The 21,824-nt window shown below is 41.4% G+C and overlaps 1 protein-coding gene and 1 long non-coding RNA gene across 2 annotated transcripts in view; one reads left to right on the top strand and one right to left on the bottom strand.

Moving 5' to 3' along the window:
* Window positions 1–583: 583 nt before the first annotated feature.
* Window positions 584–21,824, bottom strand: part of camkmt (calmodulin-lysine N-methyltransferase) — a 151,563-nt gene continuing 130,322 nt past the window's right edge. Inside the window, exons 11-12 of the mRNA XM_033612891.2 lie at window positions 20,598–20,729; window positions 584–5,466 (exon numbers count right to left, since the gene is read on the bottom strand). Of these exons, the coding sequence (XP_033468782.1) occupies window positions 5,368–5,466; window positions 20,598–20,729 (231 nt within the window). The 3' untranslated portion in view covers window positions 584–5,367. The remainder of the gene's footprint in view (window positions 5,467–20,597; window positions 20,730–21,824) is intronic.
* LOC144458444 (uncharacterized) lies at window positions 3,735–20,740 on the top strand. The gene is made up of 3 exons (XR_013487926.1): window positions 3,735–3,824; window positions 19,135–19,224; window positions 20,605–20,740. It is a non-coding gene; the product is annotated as an uncharacterized LOC144458444 (long non-coding RNA).

The raw sequence follows: 21,824 nt of genomic DNA, 5'->3' as shown, positions 1-21,824 counted from the left end.
CAGGATTAGCTGCTGTGTACGGCCTTCCCTCCCTCCTTTATCCCTCTCTCTTTTCTTCCTGTGGAGGGGTAGACTGTTGACTGGGCTTGATATGTGTGTGTGAGCACATGTGTGTGTATCTGTGTGTGTTACCTTGTCTGGCACCAGCTTAGCCTGCAGGAGGCCATTGTGTTTGAAACACAGGCCACAGCCGATCAGGGCCTAAAGGAAACTTTATTGCATCTGTGAACATTTAACACTCAATTGTTAATAATGGGACACACACATTTTACACAAGCAGCATTTCCAACCAGCTTCAACTATTATTATTAGTTGTAGTAGTAGTAATGTTATATTAACTATCACAAAAAAATCTAGACATCTGCAAGGTAACAGAGAATACATTGTCTTTTTTGTTTTTGTGATACTGACTAATCAAAGTAATTAAACTTTTATTTGTAATAATTGAATTTATTAGCAGCTTTTTGTGAGAGGTTTTATTACCAAAATTAAATTGTAGCCATAGCTGATGAGTTAAATTGTTCTTTGTACATTTTTAAATGGACACTTTAAAATGAAAAGTCCAGAGTCCCAAATTTCTAGAGGAAAATTTCTTTATTTTTTTCATTCACAAATAAATCACCCACCCTTAGACTGTCAAGTACAACATTCATTACCCATTGATTACTTTGAAGCAGAGGGAATTTGATATGAACGAAGAATGTCAATATATGCGGCCATGTCCACACTAAAATGGATTTTATTAAAATATGTAATTTAAGTAACTACAGTTTTGTTCTTGTGTCAAGTCCCAAAACAATATAAACCACATGATAATTGTACGTCGTATTTTTGAAAGTATCTGTTGTCCCTACAAAGTAAAATGCTACAGAAGAAGCGTCGACTTTATGCAAATTGGAGAAGTTTCTTGTAGTTCTGGTTTTGGTGGTTGAAAAAGGATCAGTGTCGTTCTAGATTAGTGTGGACATGGCCTGTAAAATGACCAACAATTCTGTTTGATAATAAAATAATAGCCTAGCTGAGATATCCCACAACACAGTGACATAAATCTATCGGAATAAAGCACTCCTGTATGATGTTTGCTCAGCTACAGCACATGACCTTCTCTGAATAACACTGTCCCGGCCAAACTTAGCAGGCAGTCTGCTAATATGGGCGGGTTGTCAGCTGATCAGGCTCACCTGGGCCCTTTAGCTATAAATGCTGGCCCCTGTGCTCACTCTGTCTCTCCCTTCCTACATCTAACATCCACTCTGAGCAATCTTCTTTTGGTTTTGCATCTTCAACACCGCCACAGACAGGCACATGGAAACACATTCGCTGCTTTCGTTGTTGATCTACTCACTCCATCCTTATTGTCTTGTTCACCATAGTTTAATAAATTGCTTGTTTTAATAGAACACTTCACCCCACACATTATCATTTGTTCATCAATGCATGTAAAGAATCCAAAGTGGGGGAAATTCTCGATAAAGTGAAGTCATAGGGGACCATGTTTAACACAGCAAAACTCGCTCAGTACTAACTAAACACATGCATTTTCACTCAAACTGCAATATTTAAATCACTTCTGTATAAACGGTCTCACACATACATTAACAGTTTTAGTGAAAATGCATGTTTTCCTAAACAAATCAAATGTAACACGGGGTGAGTAACTGATACACAAATGGTCATCATGGGGTGAAGTATTCCTTTGCGTAAACCTCTTGCGTGAACTCCCGCTTTCTCACATTCCCTGAGCCAGTGTGTGACACTGACCACCAGGGATTCGTTAAATGTCTGGTGATGTCACAGTGAGAAGTGTCCTAGCACACAACACTAATATCACAACAAGAAGTGACGGCATCACTGTGTGAAATGTGACATCACAGCCAGTGCTCGAAATGGGAAAAAAAAGTGCCAGTACTTATTCACATGTTGGCGTGTGAGGGATCGGTGTTTCATGGGTTGGTTTGCTCGTGGCAGGTGAATGACATGAATCTTTACTTAATTTTCTAGGTGGTCTGGTCGTCTCATCACTAATGGTGACGACAGACACAGGTGGTTTTACTGATGATAACGTTTACCAATACACCAATGGGCTCTTTGCTGCTAATGTTAGCTTGCTGCTCTCGGCCTGCTGTCTTCTTCTGTTTGTGTTGTTTTTGTGCTACACTTTTGCAGCCAGGGCAACGTTATTGTCATGTAACGGTACTTAGACTAGCTGACAGGTGAGCATCCCGTAGTGCCTCCAGTGCCCTCTGGGTAATGCAGTTCATTTAAGGCCATTCTGAATCTCCCAGAGAACCTGATATGGAGAGGGCAGAAAAAGACTACCAGCAGCTTGTGAGATGTGCCGGCACGAAAGAAAAAGTCATGTCACACCCAAGAGTAAACGTGGAAGTTCTGGTACTGCATGCCAGCGAGTACTGGCCCTATACGAGCACTGATCACAGCAGATTGTTTGTGTACCAGGTGGAGACAGAGGCAGTGATGTTGCAAGAAGCAGCAACAGTAAACCGTGGCACCTGATGCCAAAGTGTTACAAAACACCACAGTCAGTGGTGGTGATGTCACAGCAGACAGTGATGAAGTCACTACACACAGTCACAGTAGGGATGGTATTTATGCGCTAGCCCACAAATATCAAAGGTATACAGCAAACTGCATTACAGATAAAAATGTAATTAAACACACTTCTAAACCTTTGCAATGGGACCGTTTTTTGCAATGCAATTTAAGCCCTCAAAGCATTGAGACCACTGATAAAACTGGCTTAATTTACTTTTCTGAGTAGTTACACACAGGGAATACCGCTCATTTCTGAAGGTGGATTATGTTTTTTTCAACATGAGGAATGTAAACAGCAGCCACTGAGAGATACTGCATAGCTTCTTGGCTGTTGCATACAGCAATGGATCACAGTGAAATATGGAAACACTTTACTAGTGATAGGTACAACTTTAGGCTCAGGTGATCCTCTGACACTTGGCGTTTTTTTTTTTAATACTACAAGAAACAAGAAACCGATAAATGCATGGAAAAAGACCTGAGTAAAACAGTTAGTTGTGCTGATAGAAAAGAATGCCAACAGAACATGAAGGAGCAATTGGTCTGAAATGTGTGAAGGTTTCTGCTCTTGGTGAGATTGAAGAACTATGGTTGCACATAGTTTATCAATATTTAATCCTATTTTAACCCCGTATGTCCACTGGATGTGACTGCATCTGGTTTCTATTCAAGTGTGTTTTGTTTGCAGACACTTTTTGTGTTTTTCATGCATACTGGAAACATGTCTGCAGCTCGTTTATGATCACAGATACTTTGTTTTGTAGTTTAAATTAGCAGAGGAAAACTGTGACATTCCTTCCCTTTTTATCAGAGAAATTACATAAACAGGTGATATAGTTTTGCTGTATATTTGTAAAGAAGTGAATGCAGTTTTAAATTAATAGGCATTACATACATTCAAAAGTGAATGTAGCTCATCATAGACCTGCCAATCATGAACTTCGGCAGTAGATTGTCTGCACCCAGTGGACATGGGGGGTAAGAGATTTTCAAGAGGGCTGCATTATAAAAAAACAAGGAAAGAAAATATGCAAATAAATCCTGTTCCACACAGTGTATCACACATTTAAAAAACAACAACAAATCTATTGCACAGTATTGGGGTCACGTGTCAATAAATGCCATTAGTAGGAGTCATCACACTGATGTGCATGTGTTCTCTCTCTCTGTCTCTCTTTAGACTCACTTCCTGAAGGTGGGTTCAGACGAGGAGCGCTGAGCAGCTGCCGCAGGACCTGCTGAATGTTTGTGAACGAGTCAGGCTTCAGCTGGTGAGTCCCATTTCCGTTACCAAATATGTTTGTTATCAACTGCTGTCAGTGCAACCTGGAGGGGTCATGACGGCATGGACTTTGATCTGTGGCAGTTTAAAACTTTAACAAATTAGCAGTAAAGCAGGATGTGATGTTGCTGTGTACTAGTGCTGGGCGATATGGAGAAAATCAAATATTTCAACATGTTTTACAAAATACATCTATGGAGATTGTAACGATATTGTCGTGTTGACTCGTGGTGCTTTCGCAATATATTTACACGCTGAGATTTTTGATAACTAATCCTCAGTAATGTGGATATACTGGCTGAGTGGATAAAGGCAAATAATACAACAGCTAGAACAGTCTGGTAAATTCAGAAAATTACATCACTTTACTGCAATGCAGCCTTTAAAGCCAGAAAGACAACACTTATGATATTCAGAATCTAAGATGACATGAATCATGATACTGATACGTTGCTCAGCCCAAATGAGTATGCAAGCTGTAGCTCCTGGGCAGCAACAGTTGCTCCTTCGTCTGAATGCGCCTTAATATGTTAATGTACTGTTGTAAGTAATGCACAAAATATTCTTAATACTGACCTCTGACTGGGATGAATGAGTTATATTAGAAGAAATTAAAGCGGGGGAAGAAGGGAACAAAGAGAAATACAGGAAACTGTGAGCTGCTCCACAGTCTGCGATGGTTAATGAATTAGAGCTGGCCTCCATGCTGGAGCCAGAAACACAGTGGCATAGGTTAATACTGACTGGTTAAAGAGGGCCAACTGACTGAATAGCTGACAGCTACAGTAGGACTGACGGAGGAAATGTCCACGTTAATGACTGACCTGTTAACTGACTACACATGTGGCTGAATTGTTGGCTGGAATGATGAATGGATTACTGGCTGATTAACCACCACATTAGGTAACTGAATGGACTGGTTACTTGTCTGGCTGGTCAGATGACTGTTTGGCAACGTGGCTCACTTTCCTGGATGGCTGATTAACTTAAGGGATGAGTGATTAGCTGATCCGAGCAGTGATTGGTCAACAGAGTGACAGGCCAACTGATTAAAGGGCCGGGTGATATTGTGGAGGCTGACATTAGTTATTTGGCATATGGCAGATGGTTGAAACATACTAGGGTGGAGTAGATCCGCCTCTCCTTTTCTTCCTCCTCAGCCACAGTGAAAGTATCCCCACTGCTTTGGAAATGAGACGTTCTTCAACACTCCACTACAAAACATGCACGCTCAAATATTCTCCAAAGCCATGCATCATCTGATAATAAATCCTCTCAGTGGCCAGTATTAGTATGAAAAATATCTCAGATATGACCACAGCTTGATTTGCTTTCTGCGACTAAGCACTTGACACTGAGACAAATGCACCCTACTGTTTTCTAATACTGCTCTTTCAGTGCAATTCTTCCTCCTCACTTGTGATCGCTTGTGGTTCACATTGTTGACATGACTCTGTAGCATCGTTCCGTCTCACATATCCAGAAGCATGTGGAGTGGTACTGTGTGGAGCAGAGGGCTCATTTGTTTTGGTTTACTGAATGTGGCTGACAGGTTGAGGTCCTTTGGTCAAGGTGATGAGGAGAGGGTAGTGGATGTTCTCATCATATGCGTCTTTTCCTTCTGTCAGCATCTGAAAAACAAACAATCATGCAAAGTGTTATCCACACTGACTATAAATTCTACACACAGTATTTATACGTATTTCAGTTTGGTGGAATATTTTGTCTGATTTCATCTGTATTTTGGGGCGTCATGGTTGCCTAGGGATTTAAAATGCTGACTGTGTGTTTGGGTCTGTGTTGCATGCAACTGCTCACCTCTCCAATGTCATGCTACTAAAATTAAGCAGACCAGTTTTAAAAAGGTGGTCTTGAGTACAGTTCATGTGCATCAAAACATGGAGGTGGACTGCTATTGAACACAAGTGGCAGTTGGCGATTAGAGTTGCAAAGGCATTTTCACTGCTGTCTGGTTTCTAAAATAAAGCTTCCATTCAGAATGACCTACCAACGTGATGTGAGCATTTGCAGTGCATTTAAGACATGAAATTTTTTCCAGAGGATGTACCCATACTTTCGATCACATAGATACTTCCTACCTGACATAATGAGTTATTCTATTTTTGACTACATTTACAGAGGTAGTAGTCCAGTGCAATCACTTCTGGTTGGTCTCTCTGAGCTGGTGGCTCAATTTGTCAGAACACCCTGCATATGTGTGTAGCACCCCTGGATCTCATCCTTGTAAGTAGGAAGGCAGACGAGAGGGTTATTCTTAAGATTGTTTCCAAAGTATAAACCATTGTGGGCATAATGCAAAGGTTGACTCTGTTGTATGGGCTTGGGATCTTGTGATTGGCGCTCCTTTCTGTAGCGTGTGACAAGATTAACAAATGTCACGTAGATAATGACGCAAGTTTACTCTGGGATGGATCAATATTACTGTGAAAATTGAGTGAGTGAGGTAATAATCTCTAATTTTCTCAGTATTTTCTGAGATCCTTCAATTTAAAAAACCCTGTCAATAACATCAAACCTGCAACATGACAGTTTAGATTGAGATGTGTAATTAAAGAACGCTGTAGAGCTCAAAAGCAGACGCTATTGAAGAAGATGGGCCGCACATCAACTGTGGATACATGTATCATAAACTAAAAAAGAACACTTTAACAGTTAGTATGAAATATCACCACAGCAGACCTCTTAATGGAAGTTTTTATGCCTTTCCTTATTAAATTGCTGTTCGTCCTAGTTTGCAGATTTCTGGTTTAGAGGCCTAAAATCACACCAGTTTGACACACAAAAAAACTTTTATGGATTTTTATGCACAGTAATACTAATAATTTGTTAGTCACCATTAAGATTAAGGTTAGTATGCCACATGGCGCTGCAGTAATAAATGGATTAAGGCTGAAATGGACAGTTAGTTTCATTACTGATTGATCTGCCAATTGTTTTCTTAATTAATCTATTAACTATTAGATCCCTAAAACCTCAGAAAATAGTGATTGCAATTTCCTACTGTAAGACTTTTAGAAAAAGCAGAAAATTCTAACGCTTGAGAAGCGCTTGAAAAATTGACACCTTTGCGTGAAAAATAGTTGCTTCTTCATTTACTTTAAATCGATTAACTGACTAATTAATTCCAGCTCAAGTGTGCACACTCTTGCGCACACAAATACTCTCACTTTCAAACACACACACACACTCACACAGAGCTTTGTGGGATGCCCACTCCGTGCCCTTTTAAGCAGACTTGGCAGTTTGGGCATGCACCAGCTAATCAGCTCGCCCAGCGTCTGGCCAAATGATCAGAGACTTATGAAACTGAGTTTAGTGGGTCTGCTCATGTGAGAGTGTGTGGTTGTCTGTGTGTGCATGTGTGTGGTGAGACCAGGATAGGGGAGGACTGTGTGAAAAGGTTTCTCCACAACAAACAGAAACTCAGACTGACCTCAAATTCACTCCCGTCAGCGGCATGTAAGTAATACGGAAGTGATCATCCATCAGGCTAATTACACTACGAACTCAAACGCTGACCGTGTGCTGTTTTAACAACAAATCAAGCCATTGTGTGGAAGTAGTGAAAATCATGAAGTTGCGGCCTTTTTCCCAGCATCAAAATATCCAGAGCAGCTTATAAGTCCTTTAATTGTGTTTCGATTTCCTAATTGCCCGAGGCACATAACATTTCCTTGCCTGATTGGACAAGTGGTAAAAAATTAATTAACACATCCTTTTTTTTCCGGCGCTGATGATTGAAGTAGCTAGGGACTGAGCCATCGCCATGCACAGTAGCGGTCGTGCACTCCCGAGAAAACAGCGGCAGGTAAAGACAAATTTTATGAGCCAAAGTTCAAGTGAGCATTTCAGTTATCCTGGAAACAGAAGTTTCGTTGGGTGGCGTGGGTGAAACTCCAACTATGTGTTGGGCAGTTTGATGCAGATATTGGAGCATGTAGAAACATTTATTTAAATCAAGACTAAACATGACAGTTAATTTAGTTAATTTGATATCCGCTAATAACTAACAGTTTATATAGGGCTAAGTCATTAATTTTTAAGAAGAACTACTTCTCCTTAACAAAAGTTTTTCTTCTGCTCTGAGGTAGATCTCAGTGAAGCTACAATCCCTTCAGATCTCTTACTTTATTCAGCTGTATTGAGACAAATATACTGTAATACTTTGACAGGACAGTTGCGCACACAGTTATAAACACGTGATATGCAGAGTGTCTGTGCAGGTAGCATGTAGCAGCGGTTGAGTACAAAGAGTTAACAGGACTATGGACATTTGAAATAATCAGAGTATTTAAAGCTTCCTCTGGGTGGTTGTTAGGCCGTGTTCAGGCTGACATTAGCACTGCATGAAAAAACGCAATCCCCTATTCATTTCAATGAGACCACTGTGCTGACACAGCAGGGTGCCCACACAGAGGACCCAGCAAAAAAAAAAAAAAAAGAGTTACATTTATGTACTGAGCACATTTAAAAATAACAGGTGTTGACCAAAGTGCTTTAAAGGGAAATTTAAAATATATCAAAATGATTTCAACAGAATTAAACTTAAATATACAAAATTAAAACTATTTTATTATCCCACAAAAAACTGGCCCAACTTTTATCTGCAACGCATTCCTGGTAGATTACTTTATAACTGTTAATTATTAATGTATTACAGTAGTTTATGTTGGAGGTGTAAAAGCAGAGAAGTGGTGATCTTGAACATTTCTTGTCACAGAACAATCAGTTTGTATGTTATAAATGGCTACCTGACACACCCCTCTCCCGTCTCGTCACTCCTCGTCCTAACAAAGTCAGAGATCTTCACCTCCACACTGTTTCTCCTCATTCTGCCTTTTTCTCATTTCCAAACTGCTCGTGTCTGCCTCTTCCCTGTCTCCCTCCGTCCCTCCCTTTCTCCCCCAGTGCCCTTCATGTGCGTTATCTTCCTGTGGCCATCCCTCCAGGCACCGGCCGGTGGTTGAACCTCTGACCCCTAGAGAGAGAGACTGATAGAGGCAGGCAGAGAGAGCGAGAGCAGACGGCCCAGGGGGTGGTTGGGCGTGGAGGGGCAGCTGCCTGCCCCCTGTGCTAAGCCTGCTATGGGGACCACGGCCAGCATTCACATTCAAATTCTACCAGGCGGAAGGAGCAAGGAAGCGATAGATGGAGGGATGGAGGGATAGAGCGGGAGGGAGGGAGGGGGCCTTAACGCGGTGAGGGCTGAGAGCTCGCAGAGGTGAAAAGTTTAACAAGCAAAGCTGTTCCTCCTGATCGCAGGCTGCCTAATCAGCTTCATGGGTGGCTGGCTAAATCGGCTCTCAACGCGACCCCCCACCCCACCGACCCCACAATCTTTTCTTTCTTTTTATTTCTCCTCCTTTCCAAGGTGCAAGTCATCTATTTTATTGCCACTTTCGCCCCAGCTTCTGTCTCCCTCTCTCGTGCTCTCTATTTCTCTGCCTCTTTCTTTTTTTTTTATTCTTCCCCTGCTTGTATAGACGGGAGAGTAAGTGAACAAGGTGGAAAAAAGAGAGAGGAGGGGGCTCTGAGACAAGGGAGGAACGGATGAACCGGATGTCTGGGGTCTCTCTCGGCAGGATTAGGAAACAGAGAATGAGGGATTGGGTGGATGGAGAGACGAGTAGAGGAAGGGATAGAAGGACAGGCTTGAATAAATAGAGAAGTGGGTCGTGATGTAGGAAATGGGAAGATAGAGGGGAGCAGAGGGAGGGAGAGTGGAGAAGGGTGAAGGAAGATATGTCAGAGAAAAGGGGGGGAGGGAGGGGGGAGCCAGGCAGCTGAGGGGGGGAGAGAAAAAGAGAGTGAAGGAGGGAGACAGAAAAGAAGGAGGCAGGGAAATGAGTGTGAGTGCATGGACACAGTGGGGATACTATTTATGCATGTGAGGGAGACGGGGTATCTACACATGTGCACACACACTCTCTTGCGTGTATGTGTGTGTTTGAGAGAAATTAAAATTCATGACTCTCTCTTCACAACCATTTGAGTAACAAGATTAAGATGGCGGGTTAGAAAATAGCGCTGGCATTATCAGGCTGCTTGCAGTCCCTCCAGCTGCTTGCCTCTCTATTCCACAACAGTGGGGATAAGAGGATAACGCGCTAGCCCTGTCTGCCCGTCCCAGCACACGCCTTACACTCACTCACACACACATATGCACGCACACACACACTACCGCTGCACACCGGGCCTGCCTGCCTGCTGTCTGCAGTCCCTCGAGTGTGTGTGTGTGTGTGTGTGTGAGGGCGAAAGTGTGTGTATGTTTGGAAAACTGCAGAGTAGCGAGCTGGGGGTCTAGAGATGGTTTATAAAGAACGGCTAAAAACACTCCCTGCTCTTTTTTTTCCCCACACACACACAAAGCAAACATTAAGACAGGCGGCATATTCCAAACAAAATCAAATCTGACGTGTGTCGAATCTGGCACAGCGAGGAATGCCAGTGCACTCACAGCTACCAGGGGTACGTTTGTTTAACGGCGTCGGTGCCAGATGGAGGGGCTTGTGAGTCGCTGTGGGAGAATGAACAGAAGTAAACTTGGCCTAAATGACAGATGAGGAAACTCAACCAATTACAAGATATTGTTGTGTGATGATTTCAGTTTTGATGGAAGTGTGGTGCTAGCTTGACGCCAGAGTCAGGTGATAACTCAGTTTATCAGTGGTATGAGATGATCGTAGAGGTTTACAAAGCTCTGCTGTCGATACTAATGATTCGTAAACAACATGTATTGGGACAATGAGCCAGTGACGGTGTTGTTTGAAGAGTTAGTGAATTTCATTGAACATCAGTCTGGTTATTGCCTCCAAGGAGGTTCTGTTTTCAGTGTTGTTTATCTGTTTGTCAGCAGGATTCAGGCCTGATTTGAATGAAACTTGCTGGAAGGGTGGGCTAAAGGAGAGGCCAGGAGTGGATCTGAATCACAGGGTGGAAACATAGATTGTCACTTTTGTTAACATTGCAAGACATGGCATGTGATGGCAGTACGGCTCAATAGTGACATAGCCAATTGTATAATATTGTGCATCTAGACATGTAGTAGTTGTGCTTATACTTGCATATCATAGAACACTGGACTATTGGCGTTGGTGGAGGTCTAAGCTCTTCGAGTACCTTTCTAGTTTTACATTGATTTTGCCTGTCCTGAATACTGAATATCAGTTTTTGGGCATGGAAGCTTCAGTGAGAAATATTCGTGATTGATTGAAGCGAGAGACAAAGGATACTTTGCAAGACGTTCAGGTGGTTTGCCAAACTTGTTGTAGATCTGTGATATATGCCAGTTACCTTGGGCATATCTGACACTCAACTTTTTGGGGTCAGTTTTGAAACTATTTTGGATGCCTGACTTTTTGACTTGACTTGCTAGTGTATCTGTAAACCTGTCACGTGTGATCACACTGTCCCAGTTTCAGTTGTGCTGGACTGCTGGTGACTGATGTTAGATGAGAGCAAGTTGGAGTCACAGAACGATCACTAAGTTTAAATGTCCTTGTCTAAGAGTAACTAATAATATCCTTTTATGCATAATGAATAATATTACTGTAATATTAGTATTTGTTAATTTATGAGCTAGTGTTTAGGATTGCCTTAATAGTAAGGCTGCCCCCGACTAAGAATTTTCCAGGTCGACCAATAGTCGTCATTTAGGTCCATTAGTCGACTAGTCACCCGCATGTTTACAATATTAATTTAATTATTAAATGATATATTTTGGTGGTTTGAGTTGAAGGTGTGAGAAAGAATAGTATCAGTAACATTGTTAACACTGTGCTACATTACAGAGAAATACAAAACCGTACTAATGAACCTTCATTAATATAGGCCTATATTTTATCTACAAGTGCACGTCACACACTGAGCGAGCCGCCTGTTAATGACGCTGTGGGCTAATGGGCATGTAGCTACTTCCATGTTTCAGATGATACGTCATGTTTGTAGTCGACCAATGAAGATGAGTTTACATATCACCTTGGGTTCGTCCTTCACTTTCTCAAAATGATCCCACACTTTGGATTTCCTGCCCGACATGTTATTAACTAGCCTGTGGAATAACCGCAGGTACCAGCCCTGGAGATTAGCCTGACTCCTGTCTGACTGCTGAATGTGGACACTTCCTGTGTCTGTCTTTTCAAATTAAATTCACACATGGTCCAGTGATTATAGGTTTTGATTGATTTTGACAAGGCGCAGCTTCTAATAGAGTTGCACTTTTTTTTTTTTGTTCTGCGACTAAGTGACCAATGAAATCTTTCCGACTTATGATGTTTTTGGTCGACTTACGTTTGGTCAACGATTAGGCCGCTACTTAATAATGTTATACTGATAGTGGTAAAAAATGACTCATTAATATCTTTGTACTGACTTTACCCATGTCACCGTTTACACCAGCATGTCACAAATATTTAAGCTACACTATGCAGTGTCCTCCTGGTAAACTGATACTCTGCTCTTTCAGTGTCTTACACGTTTCATTTTGTGCCTTGTTTAAGTTACAGCAGGTTACAGAATGTGTTTATTCATTACTACATTTTTAGTTAAAAAAATTAAAGATGTGTAGGCTTAATTTATTATTATTATTATTGTTGTTGTTATTAGAAACATTAAAAATTACTGATCAAATCAACAGATTAATGACACATTTTAACATTTTACAAAATGTAAAACATTCATTCAAACTCATTAAAAACAGGGGCACTGAGAGTAAAAGTTAATTTTAAGCAGGCGTTGCTCACAAATTAGAGACATTGCAACAGCTAGAATCGTCAGTATTAAAGACAGAGCACGTAGGCTTTTCAGTTCCTGTTTTTCTTCTCAAAATTGATACACGTGCTTTTGGTCTTTGATTGTTTTAAGCCACAGTGAAAGAAAATCCATAGTGTGTGTTCCACTGTCGGTTCTGATAGGCATTTTTCTTGTGTTCTGATCCACCCACTGAAAGTAAATATAGCTGAAGAAAGCTAATCTGTAGTGCAAATGAGTAGCAGCTGCTCATTTGGGGGCTTGTGTGTGTGTGTGCACGCACAATGGTAGTGTATGTTTCGCTGTGATATCATCATGAGGTGTGTTTGTGTGTAATGTCTAGCCAATATGCTGTCTGAGTGATGTCTGGTCTGTGCGGGATTGTGATATAGCTTGTTTCTTAGCTGTGTGTGTGCACAGTTTGTGTGTGTGTGTGTGTGTGTGTGTGTGTGTGTGTGTGTGTGTGTGTGTGTGTGTGTGTGTGTCTAGAATGGTCAGTCAGGCACATACAAGCACACACACAAACCAGCACACGGGTTGTTCAGAGTGTTCATCAGAAGATAAGCGGAGGAGACTTAATCACCTTCAGATGTGAGGGGGGCACTTCAACTTGTCCTCATATCCACATGCAGCACCTGACCCCACTGTGCATGTGTGTGTACGTGTGACTGTGTGTGTGTGTGTCACGCAGATGGAAGTGTGCATTTCAAGAGTGAGCTGAAAGGTCTGATAGTCCCCTTACATGCCAAAGAAAGGAACGAAAACCCAACATATTTTCAGGTCCCTTTTTAAAAAAAAAAAAAAATCCCATATCAATTTTAGTCTGAATTTCACTGTTCATGTTCTGTTGTCAGGCAACTCTCCTCACTAAACAGGTCTGAGTGGCAGTTTTCCCAAGCAGTTGAGGTGCTGAACCATTAGAATTATTCAATGACTGTATTCTGTGGCCTTGAGGCCGAATCATTTCTCTCCGCAGCTTTCTCAAACAAAGTTGTATTTCTTTTAGATTTAAGTCAATGGCAGCATCCACTCTAACGCCACCGGAGCTCCTTCTCTCTCTGTCCTTCTTAAATTCCTTTTCTCTTTCTCCCCTTAAAGTCCCTAGTTTTTATTCTTTCCTAGAATTTTGGTCCCTTTTCTAAAATTAATTATGCTTAAAACCACCACCTTTAGGATTTTAAACCTGAGGCCAGTCCTCAATTCAATGTACTTGTGTACAGTGTACAAGTGTTTGTCCCATTTATACTAAAAGTCATCCGTGGTCTCTCTCTTTATACAGTACAGGCCAAAAGTTTGGACACACCTTCTCATTCAATGCGTTTTCTTTATTTTCATGACTATTTACATTGTAGATTCTCACTGAAGGCATCAAAACTATGAATGAACACATGTGGAGTTATGTACTTAACAAAAAAAGGTGAAATAACTGAAAACATATTTTATATTCTAGTTTCTTCAAAATAGCCACCCTTTGCTCTGATTACTGCTTTGCACACTCTTGGCATTCTCTCGATGAGCTTCAAGAGGTAGTCACCTGAAATGGTTTCCACTTCACAGGTGTGTTCTTATCAGGGTTAATTAGTGGAATTTCTTGCTTTATCAATGGGGTTGGGACCATCAGTTGTGTTGTGCAGAAGTCAGGTTAATACACAGCCGACAGCCCTATTGGACAACTGTTAAAATTCATATTATGGCAAGAACCAATCAGCTAACTAAAGAAAAACGAGTGGCCATCATTACTTTAAGAAATGAAGGTCAGTCAGTCCGGAAAATTGCAAAAACTTTAAATGTGTCCCCAAGTGGAGTCGCAAAAACCATCAAGCGCTACAACGAAACTGGCACACATGAGGACCGACCCAGGAAAGGAAGACCAAGAGTCACCTCTGCTTCTGAGGATAAGTTCATCCGAGTCACCAGCCTCAGAAATCGCAAGTTAACAGCAGCTCAGATCAGAGACCAGATGAATGCCACACAGAGTTCTAACAGCAGACCCATCTCTAGAACAACTGTTAAGAGTAGACTGCGCCAATCAGGCCTTCATGGTCAAATAGCTGCTAGGAAACCACTGCTAAGGAGAGGCAACAAGCAGAAGAGATTTGTTTGGGCCAAGAAACACAAGGAATGGACATTAGACCAGTGGAAATCTGTGCTTTGGTCTGATGAGTCCAAATTTGAGATCTTTGGTTCCAACCGCCGTGTCTTTGTGAGACGCAGAAAAGGTGAACGGATGGATTCCACATGCCTGGTTCCCACTGTGAAGCATGGAGGAGGAGGTGTGATGGTGTGGGGGTGTTTTGCTGGTGACACTGTTGGGGATTTATTCAAAATTGAAGGCACACTGAACCAGCATGGCTACCACAGCATCCTGCAGCGACATGCCATCCCATCCGGTTTGCGTTTAGTTGGACGATCATTTATTTTTCAACAGGACAATGACCCCAAACACACCTCCAGGCTGTGTAAGGGCTATTTGACCAAGAAGGAGAGTGATGGAGTGCTGCGGCAGATGACCTGGCCTCCACAGTCACCGGACCTGAACCCAATCGAGATGGTTTGGGGTGAGCTGGACCGCAGAGTGAAGGCAAAGGGGCCAACAAGTGCTAAACACCTCTGGGAACTCCTTCAAGACTGTTGGAAAACCATTTCAGGTGACTACCTCTTGAAGCTCATGGAGAGAATGCCAAGAGTGTGCAAAGCAGTAATCAGAGCAAAGGGTGGCTATTTTGAAGAAACTAGAATATAAAACATGTTTTCAGTTATTTCACCTTTTTTTGTTAAGTACATAACTCCACATGTGTTCATTCATAGTTTTGATGCCTTCAGTGAGAATCTACAATGTAAATAGTCATGAAAATAAAGAAAACGCATTGAATGAGAAGGTGTGTCCAAACTTTTGGCCTGTACTGTATATTAATCCCTTCATCTGACCTATTTTGTCCATTTTCTTCCCAGTTTTAACTAAGAGAGGAGACTGAACAGAAGATTAAACTTAATTTTGTCCTCAATTCACCAGGAGTTACACACTAAATGTAGAAATAAAACTCGGCACAAAATACATTAATATACCACTAACTTGATTTGCCAGTTTCTTTTTTGAGAAATGTCATTATTTCCTGAACTGTACTTACTGACAACATTTTTTTAAGTTCATGAAATGTGATGTTATTGTACTGCACACATGTTAGAGGATGTCAGCGTGGATGAGTAAGTGTACACCGAACAGAGCAGGTCCTTTGTGGTCTTAAAGCCCTGACACACCAAGCCGATATTCGGCTGTCAGTAAGTGTTGGGCAATCGCGAGCGTCTGTCCCCCTAGTTTTTGTGATGTGTCCGTCACCATTGGCTCTACTCAGCTCTTGCCAGCTGTTTTCCAGCCCATTCAGCATGTTAACTTGTTTCAGACCCTCTGATCGCTCTGATTGGCAGTTTAGCTTAGTGCACAAGAAGAGAAACGAAAGTGAGGAAAGCAAACAAACTCATTATATTAGATGAGATTTTTTAGCCAGTGAGCTCTTCAGCAAAAAGTACGGATGGCCTGAGCAAGTATTTTTTGCCTGTAATTAGGGTTAAGATTTTATCCATACTCTTATTGGTTCTTTTTCATTTCTAAATAATTGCTTTTTAGAAAATGTGTCAATTTAAAAAAAAAAAAAAATCAGAACAGGATTATTGAATATTTTAAATAGAACAAATTGTTGTTTCTAGAGCAGCAACAGTAATTTTTACAACATCAAATTCACTATCTAATAATATTCCTGACTTCACAATACTGAGTGAAGTTTGGTATTTATTAGTCACTGTAAGTCAGTCCTCCTGTCCTCTGTCCTGCTCCCTCTCTGCTGATGTGATTCACTGCGTGCAGGTATCATTAGCACTGGTAGAGGGAGGAGAGGCTGTTTGTCTCAGCCAGTAGCTAAGTTTAAAAGTATCTGCCCAATTTTAAGATTAACTGTCAAACTAAGTTTGTCTACATACAGACAGCTGTCATTTAAGCTTATTAGTAACAGTATACTATTAGCCAAACTAGTGTGCTATCCTTGTGTAAGACATAACGTTAGTGAGGGTGGATGAGAGACTGTGGGCAGAGCATATTGAATATCACTGTCTACATGTTCATGCTGCTGAACACATGTATTGATTAAGTATTGGCTTCTTACTCGCTAAGGTTTAATTGCACTTATAGTAACAAGTGCAGTTGCTGAGTAATTTTTTTTTTCTTCACTTTGTCTCCACCGCGACCACTCAGCTGTTCATTGACCACCTTGTCGAGGAGGTGTGTGTGTGTGTGTGTGTGTGTGTGTGTGTGTGTGTGTGTGAGTGTGTGTGTAGATGTGTAGGAAGTCAGCCCAGGCACAGAGCGCAGGTGAGGCTGCAGGATGATAATGAATTAAACCAAAATGTGTAAAAGTACCGATAAAAGAACCGATACCATCAGAGCTTATCAATACTACGGTCTTTGATAATTTAGTCCCGGGTTTCGGGACCCGTCCCTACTCCCAATACCATTTATTTGAATATTGTTATTATTTAATATTGAGTATCTTTTGATACAGAGTCCTGATCTGATATTCTTTCTCACACCTTCAACTCAAACCATTGTGTTGCGCCACCCAAAATGTATCATTTAATAATTAAATTAATATCATAAACGTGCAGGCGACTAGTCGGCTAATGGCCCAAAATGATGACTATTTGTCAACAAGGAAAATTCTTAGTCAGGGTACAGTTTCACTGTTACATTGATAAATAAAATGTGACCTGGCTGGCATTATGTTTCCTACAAAAAATGTTTTTTAATTCAAATTGTTTGTATATTAACGAACATTTTAAGAGGCAGGATTTGCACAGACTCACAGTATCACATGAGAACAGTTGCCAGCGACCCTCTTGCTGCAGGGTAGTGTCAGATGTGGAGTGGGACGACTTGACCTGAGCCTTAAACCTGTCTTGAACCTGTAATTGTGTGCTCACTCAAAGTACAGTTTGAAAAACTCACTTTAGTATAGAATGTGAGTGAATGTAAAACTAAATTTGGTGAAGGAAAAATGGTAAAGAGAGAGAGGAGGAAGATTTTCCTCGCTGAGGTTTGAGCCACTTTAACAGGCACTTTAATGACCAGTCTGTCCAATTGCCCCACCAGTGCAGGTGAATGTGTGCACCAATTTAGCCCACTCCTTGCTGTCCTGTTCTTCTGTAGCTGTGTGTAATGGAGTTAACAGCTGGAAACCACTTCTTTTAACACTGCCTACTCATGTGCTTTCTGTCACTCCTTTTCTCTTTTCTCTGTCCCTCTCTCTCCTTCCCTCTCTTTGTTTCCCTCACGGTGCCGAGTTAAGGCAGCTTGTTTTAGCTCCCGTGTGCCTCACAAAGTGTCTCTAAACATCAAACGACAGGCTAATCTGCTAGTTTTTATTAAAGCTGAGTGCACATGACTCGACCTGGACTGTTGCTGCTTTCTTCATTATGCAGCAACAGATTCTGCACATTTTGAAAAAGCAACTTAACTGTAATAACTGGCATTTTATCCACGTCTATTTTAATACAACACTCACATGTTGTTGGCTTCTGTAAAGCAAAATGAGCGGCTTCATCAGACTCTGGATTCCCTGGTTTTTACAGTGTAGTTGCGAGACCTGGGACAATATGCTGATCTCTCAGTTAGATACTATCATGATTCCTGGGTGCCAATTTGATATGTATGCTTAGGGATGCATGATATATATCGGGCTAATAAAATATCGGTCAATAATGGGACATTTTTATAATTATGCATTATTCCGATAATTAAAATCATAGCTAATAATATGAGGCCAGACTGCTTTCATTGACTTAACAAGGGCAGCATCTACACACCCGTTACTGTTAGCTTTTAAAGGGCTTGACTCTGTTGTTAAACTTATCTTAACTGTTAGCCATGTGATGTTACAGTTAGTGATTATTTGTATCTTTACCCGGCAACCCAGTGTTGACCACGTCTCTGTCTGGCTGCGTTTGTGTGTGAGACACAGCTGCCCGTTTGTCTGAGTTGAGTGTTAATGTGTGCGGTAAATCGATAGCGCATCACTCTGCTACTTGGTAGCTGTAGGCTAGTCCATCATGGGACGGTGATAGCCATATTTTCTCACTACATCTGAGCCCTTCTTACCCTGAGGTGTATTTAAAACACAAAAATGTGAAATTATCGTATCTGTTATCGGCCATGAGAAGCAGGTAATTATCAGTTATCACATTATCGTTGCATCCCTAGTATTACAGTTTTTTAAGTGTTGCTATTTGATATTACAATTGATTGTGTACTTACTGTAATGTACATTACATATACAATAGACTGAATAAAAAAAAATACATTTTTGAGGTAAATTAAGCTGCTGCATGTTGCTGTCCCTGCAGTCTTTCCCATACTTTGATTTATATCATCATTGACCACCACTTGTTGATTTTCTATTTTCTTTAGTCTTTAAAACAGCCGTGTATTGCGCGCTAATTTCCTTAGCCTCTCATCCTGCTCTCGCTTTCTGTCTGTTTATCAGATGCCAATGAGACAAGAATTAGCTAGCTAGCCATCCTGCAGTCGCCCACCTCTCCCCGCTACATGGAGACCATTCTCAGGAGGAGAGCAAGTAAGAGCTCTGGAAACTAAGCTCACAGTAGCAGTGTGTTAAATTAGTCTCAGAACCTGCGCACACACAACAGTATCAGCAAGTGGAAAAGCATCCTCGCGAGGGAGCACTTCTGCTCTGCACGCACAAAATGAGGTCTGCGAGAACAGCGCATGCTTGACCCTCCCTACAAACGTGCTCGACCCTCCCTACACGCTTGGTTCTGCTCAACACTTGCGTGATGCAAAAAGTTGCATTTTGAGATGGGGACAGTGATTAGGGTCTTCACTCCTTTGATTGGTCACTTTCAACACCAGCGTTTCTTTTTGCCCGCAGAATCATCAGACAAGAAGATGTTGGAGGAAAAATTGGTAACTTAACCAATGATACTCTGTTCTGATTTCTAATTTGCAGACTCTCTCTGGTTTCTAAACCAACCTTAACAGTCCACATGACAGAGGAACATTAACGTTAGTCTACCATACCATGAGCTCATTTTGTGGAGCTCAAAACAAAGTTAAAGAAAGAAAACAACATCAACTAGACTGATCACTTGCACTTAAAAAAGTGAGAGAGTAATATTAGCTAATGGCTGAAAGCACTCCCTGCAGAAGTTGCTAGCTAGCAGGAGTTACATCCATGGCTAGCACTATTGAAAACTACATGAATCATATATGACACTGCTGTCAACACAAATATGTAACATTTTGGTTAGGGAATTGTAGAGGTGGTGTTCCTCACATTTAGGCAAAGTCAAAGACGGTTGAGAAACCAGAGAGAGTCTGGAAAGTAGAAATCAGAGTAGAATTTCTTCGGTTAAGTTACCTCTTTCTCCTCCGGCATCTTGTCTGATGATTCTGTCAGCAAAAATAAACTGCTGTGACCAAAGTGACCAATCAAAGGAGCGGAGACCCCAGTCACTGTCCCCGCCTCCAGTCTCAAAATGCAAGTTTTCGCATCATGCTACTTTTGACATCGTGCAAGTGTTGAGCAGAACTGAACGGGCTTTTAGGGAGGGTCGAGTGCGTACTTGTCACAGCGCTGTGCTCGCAGACCTCATTTTGTGCATGCAGAGCAGAAATGCTCCCTCACGAGGAACAAACATACGGCATGTTAGTATAGTATTAATATGGAATGGAAAATAATTTAAATATATCCTTTAATTTTGACCAAAACATTTTGTTACTACTGTTGTCTTGGTTGAAACTTTCCTCATGGCGAGAAAGTAGACAAACATTTATATGACTGATTCTATGAACACCTTGTCTGCAGACTTTGATAGCATTAGTTTGGATTATATTGTGATCTCTGTACAAAATTACTTTACGAGATGCAGTGTTTTGGAGACATGCTGACTGTCTGAGTGTCTTTCTATTCTTGTTTATACTTCTTACCTTTAAGTGAACATCCCAGACCTGAGCATCGTACTGCTGGTGTTGAGCGGCGCAGAGTCCGGCCTGCTGGGCCAGTTGACAAAACAGTCTCAGAGTTTCACCTCGCTGTGGAGCAAACACCAACGCCGTGCCCTGGATGGAGAACGAGAGGAGTTGGACAGTGAATAAAGTGGCACAGTACAGTTATGGGCCACTTCACACATGCTTTTCACACACATATACATACACTGTTATTTACCAGTATGTCTCTCTTTCCTTTGATTTTCACTGAGTACATGAGATAATAAATCAGAAATATAATATGAACATGTGTTGGTGTGACTTCTGTCTGCTCGTGTATGTGAGGTGCAGGACTGTGTGTGTCTGTGTGTGTGAGAAAGACAGAGAGACAGTTGTGCACATGCATCACAGACGTCCTGCAAATACTAAGAGGATTACCAACAGGTTCAAAGTTTCTTTGAAATCCTTCAGCTTTCAGTTGTATTTCATGTTGATCATGTTATTATTGTTTTAATTAAATGGAGCAAAGACGGATGCTCACACAAACAGCAAATACACACAACGAAACGCACATTGACACAACGCAAGATCACAACGCCTGACGGATGATTTTTCATCAGTATATCCAGTTGCATTTTCCCCACATCCCCCTCTCTCTTTAAAAACACACAGCAGAAGCAAACAAACAGCTCCTCCCAGCACTAATCAGCTGATTAAGGGGATCCAGCCCACCGGATGGACCACCTTTGTCAGAAACAACAAATTAGTGCCATTAGATGGGAGAATTAATTGCTTTGTTAATTGCTTAATCAGCTTAGCAAATTATTAAATATTTGGCAAAGCTTGTTGTGGCAGCGACAGTCTGATGGCCGACACTCAAATCATATTAGCCCCTGAATTATCTCCACTGGATTAAAGAGACAGAGACATGAAGAGAGACTTAACACACAGATGTACAACAATGGCCAGATGTCACGTCTGTCATTCGACAACAGCAGCTTCTGCCTTCAGCTGCAACCGAGACATATATTGAGGTTGTTGGTGTTTCTGCGCATGTCACTGTATGAAATGTCAGCTGAGGAAACGCGTGTCACTGTTGACTGCTATATTAATAATATAATCCTTTTGTATGTCTAGTTATCTCTGTCATTTGTGACCACTGTAATAAAGAAACTGGATTTTAAAGGGTCAGTTCACCTATTTTCTAAACATATTTTCTCATTTACC

This window comes from Epinephelus lanceolatus, chromosome 17 (genome assembly GCF_041903045.1).
Source record: "Epinephelus lanceolatus isolate andai-2023 chromosome 17, ASM4190304v1, whole genome shotgun sequence".
NCBI lineage: Eukaryota > Metazoa > Chordata > Actinopteri > Perciformes > Serranidae > Epinephelus > Epinephelus lanceolatus.
The sequence above is the reverse complement of the archived record's forward strand: the minus strand, read 5'-3'. Positions and strand labels throughout refer to the sequence as shown.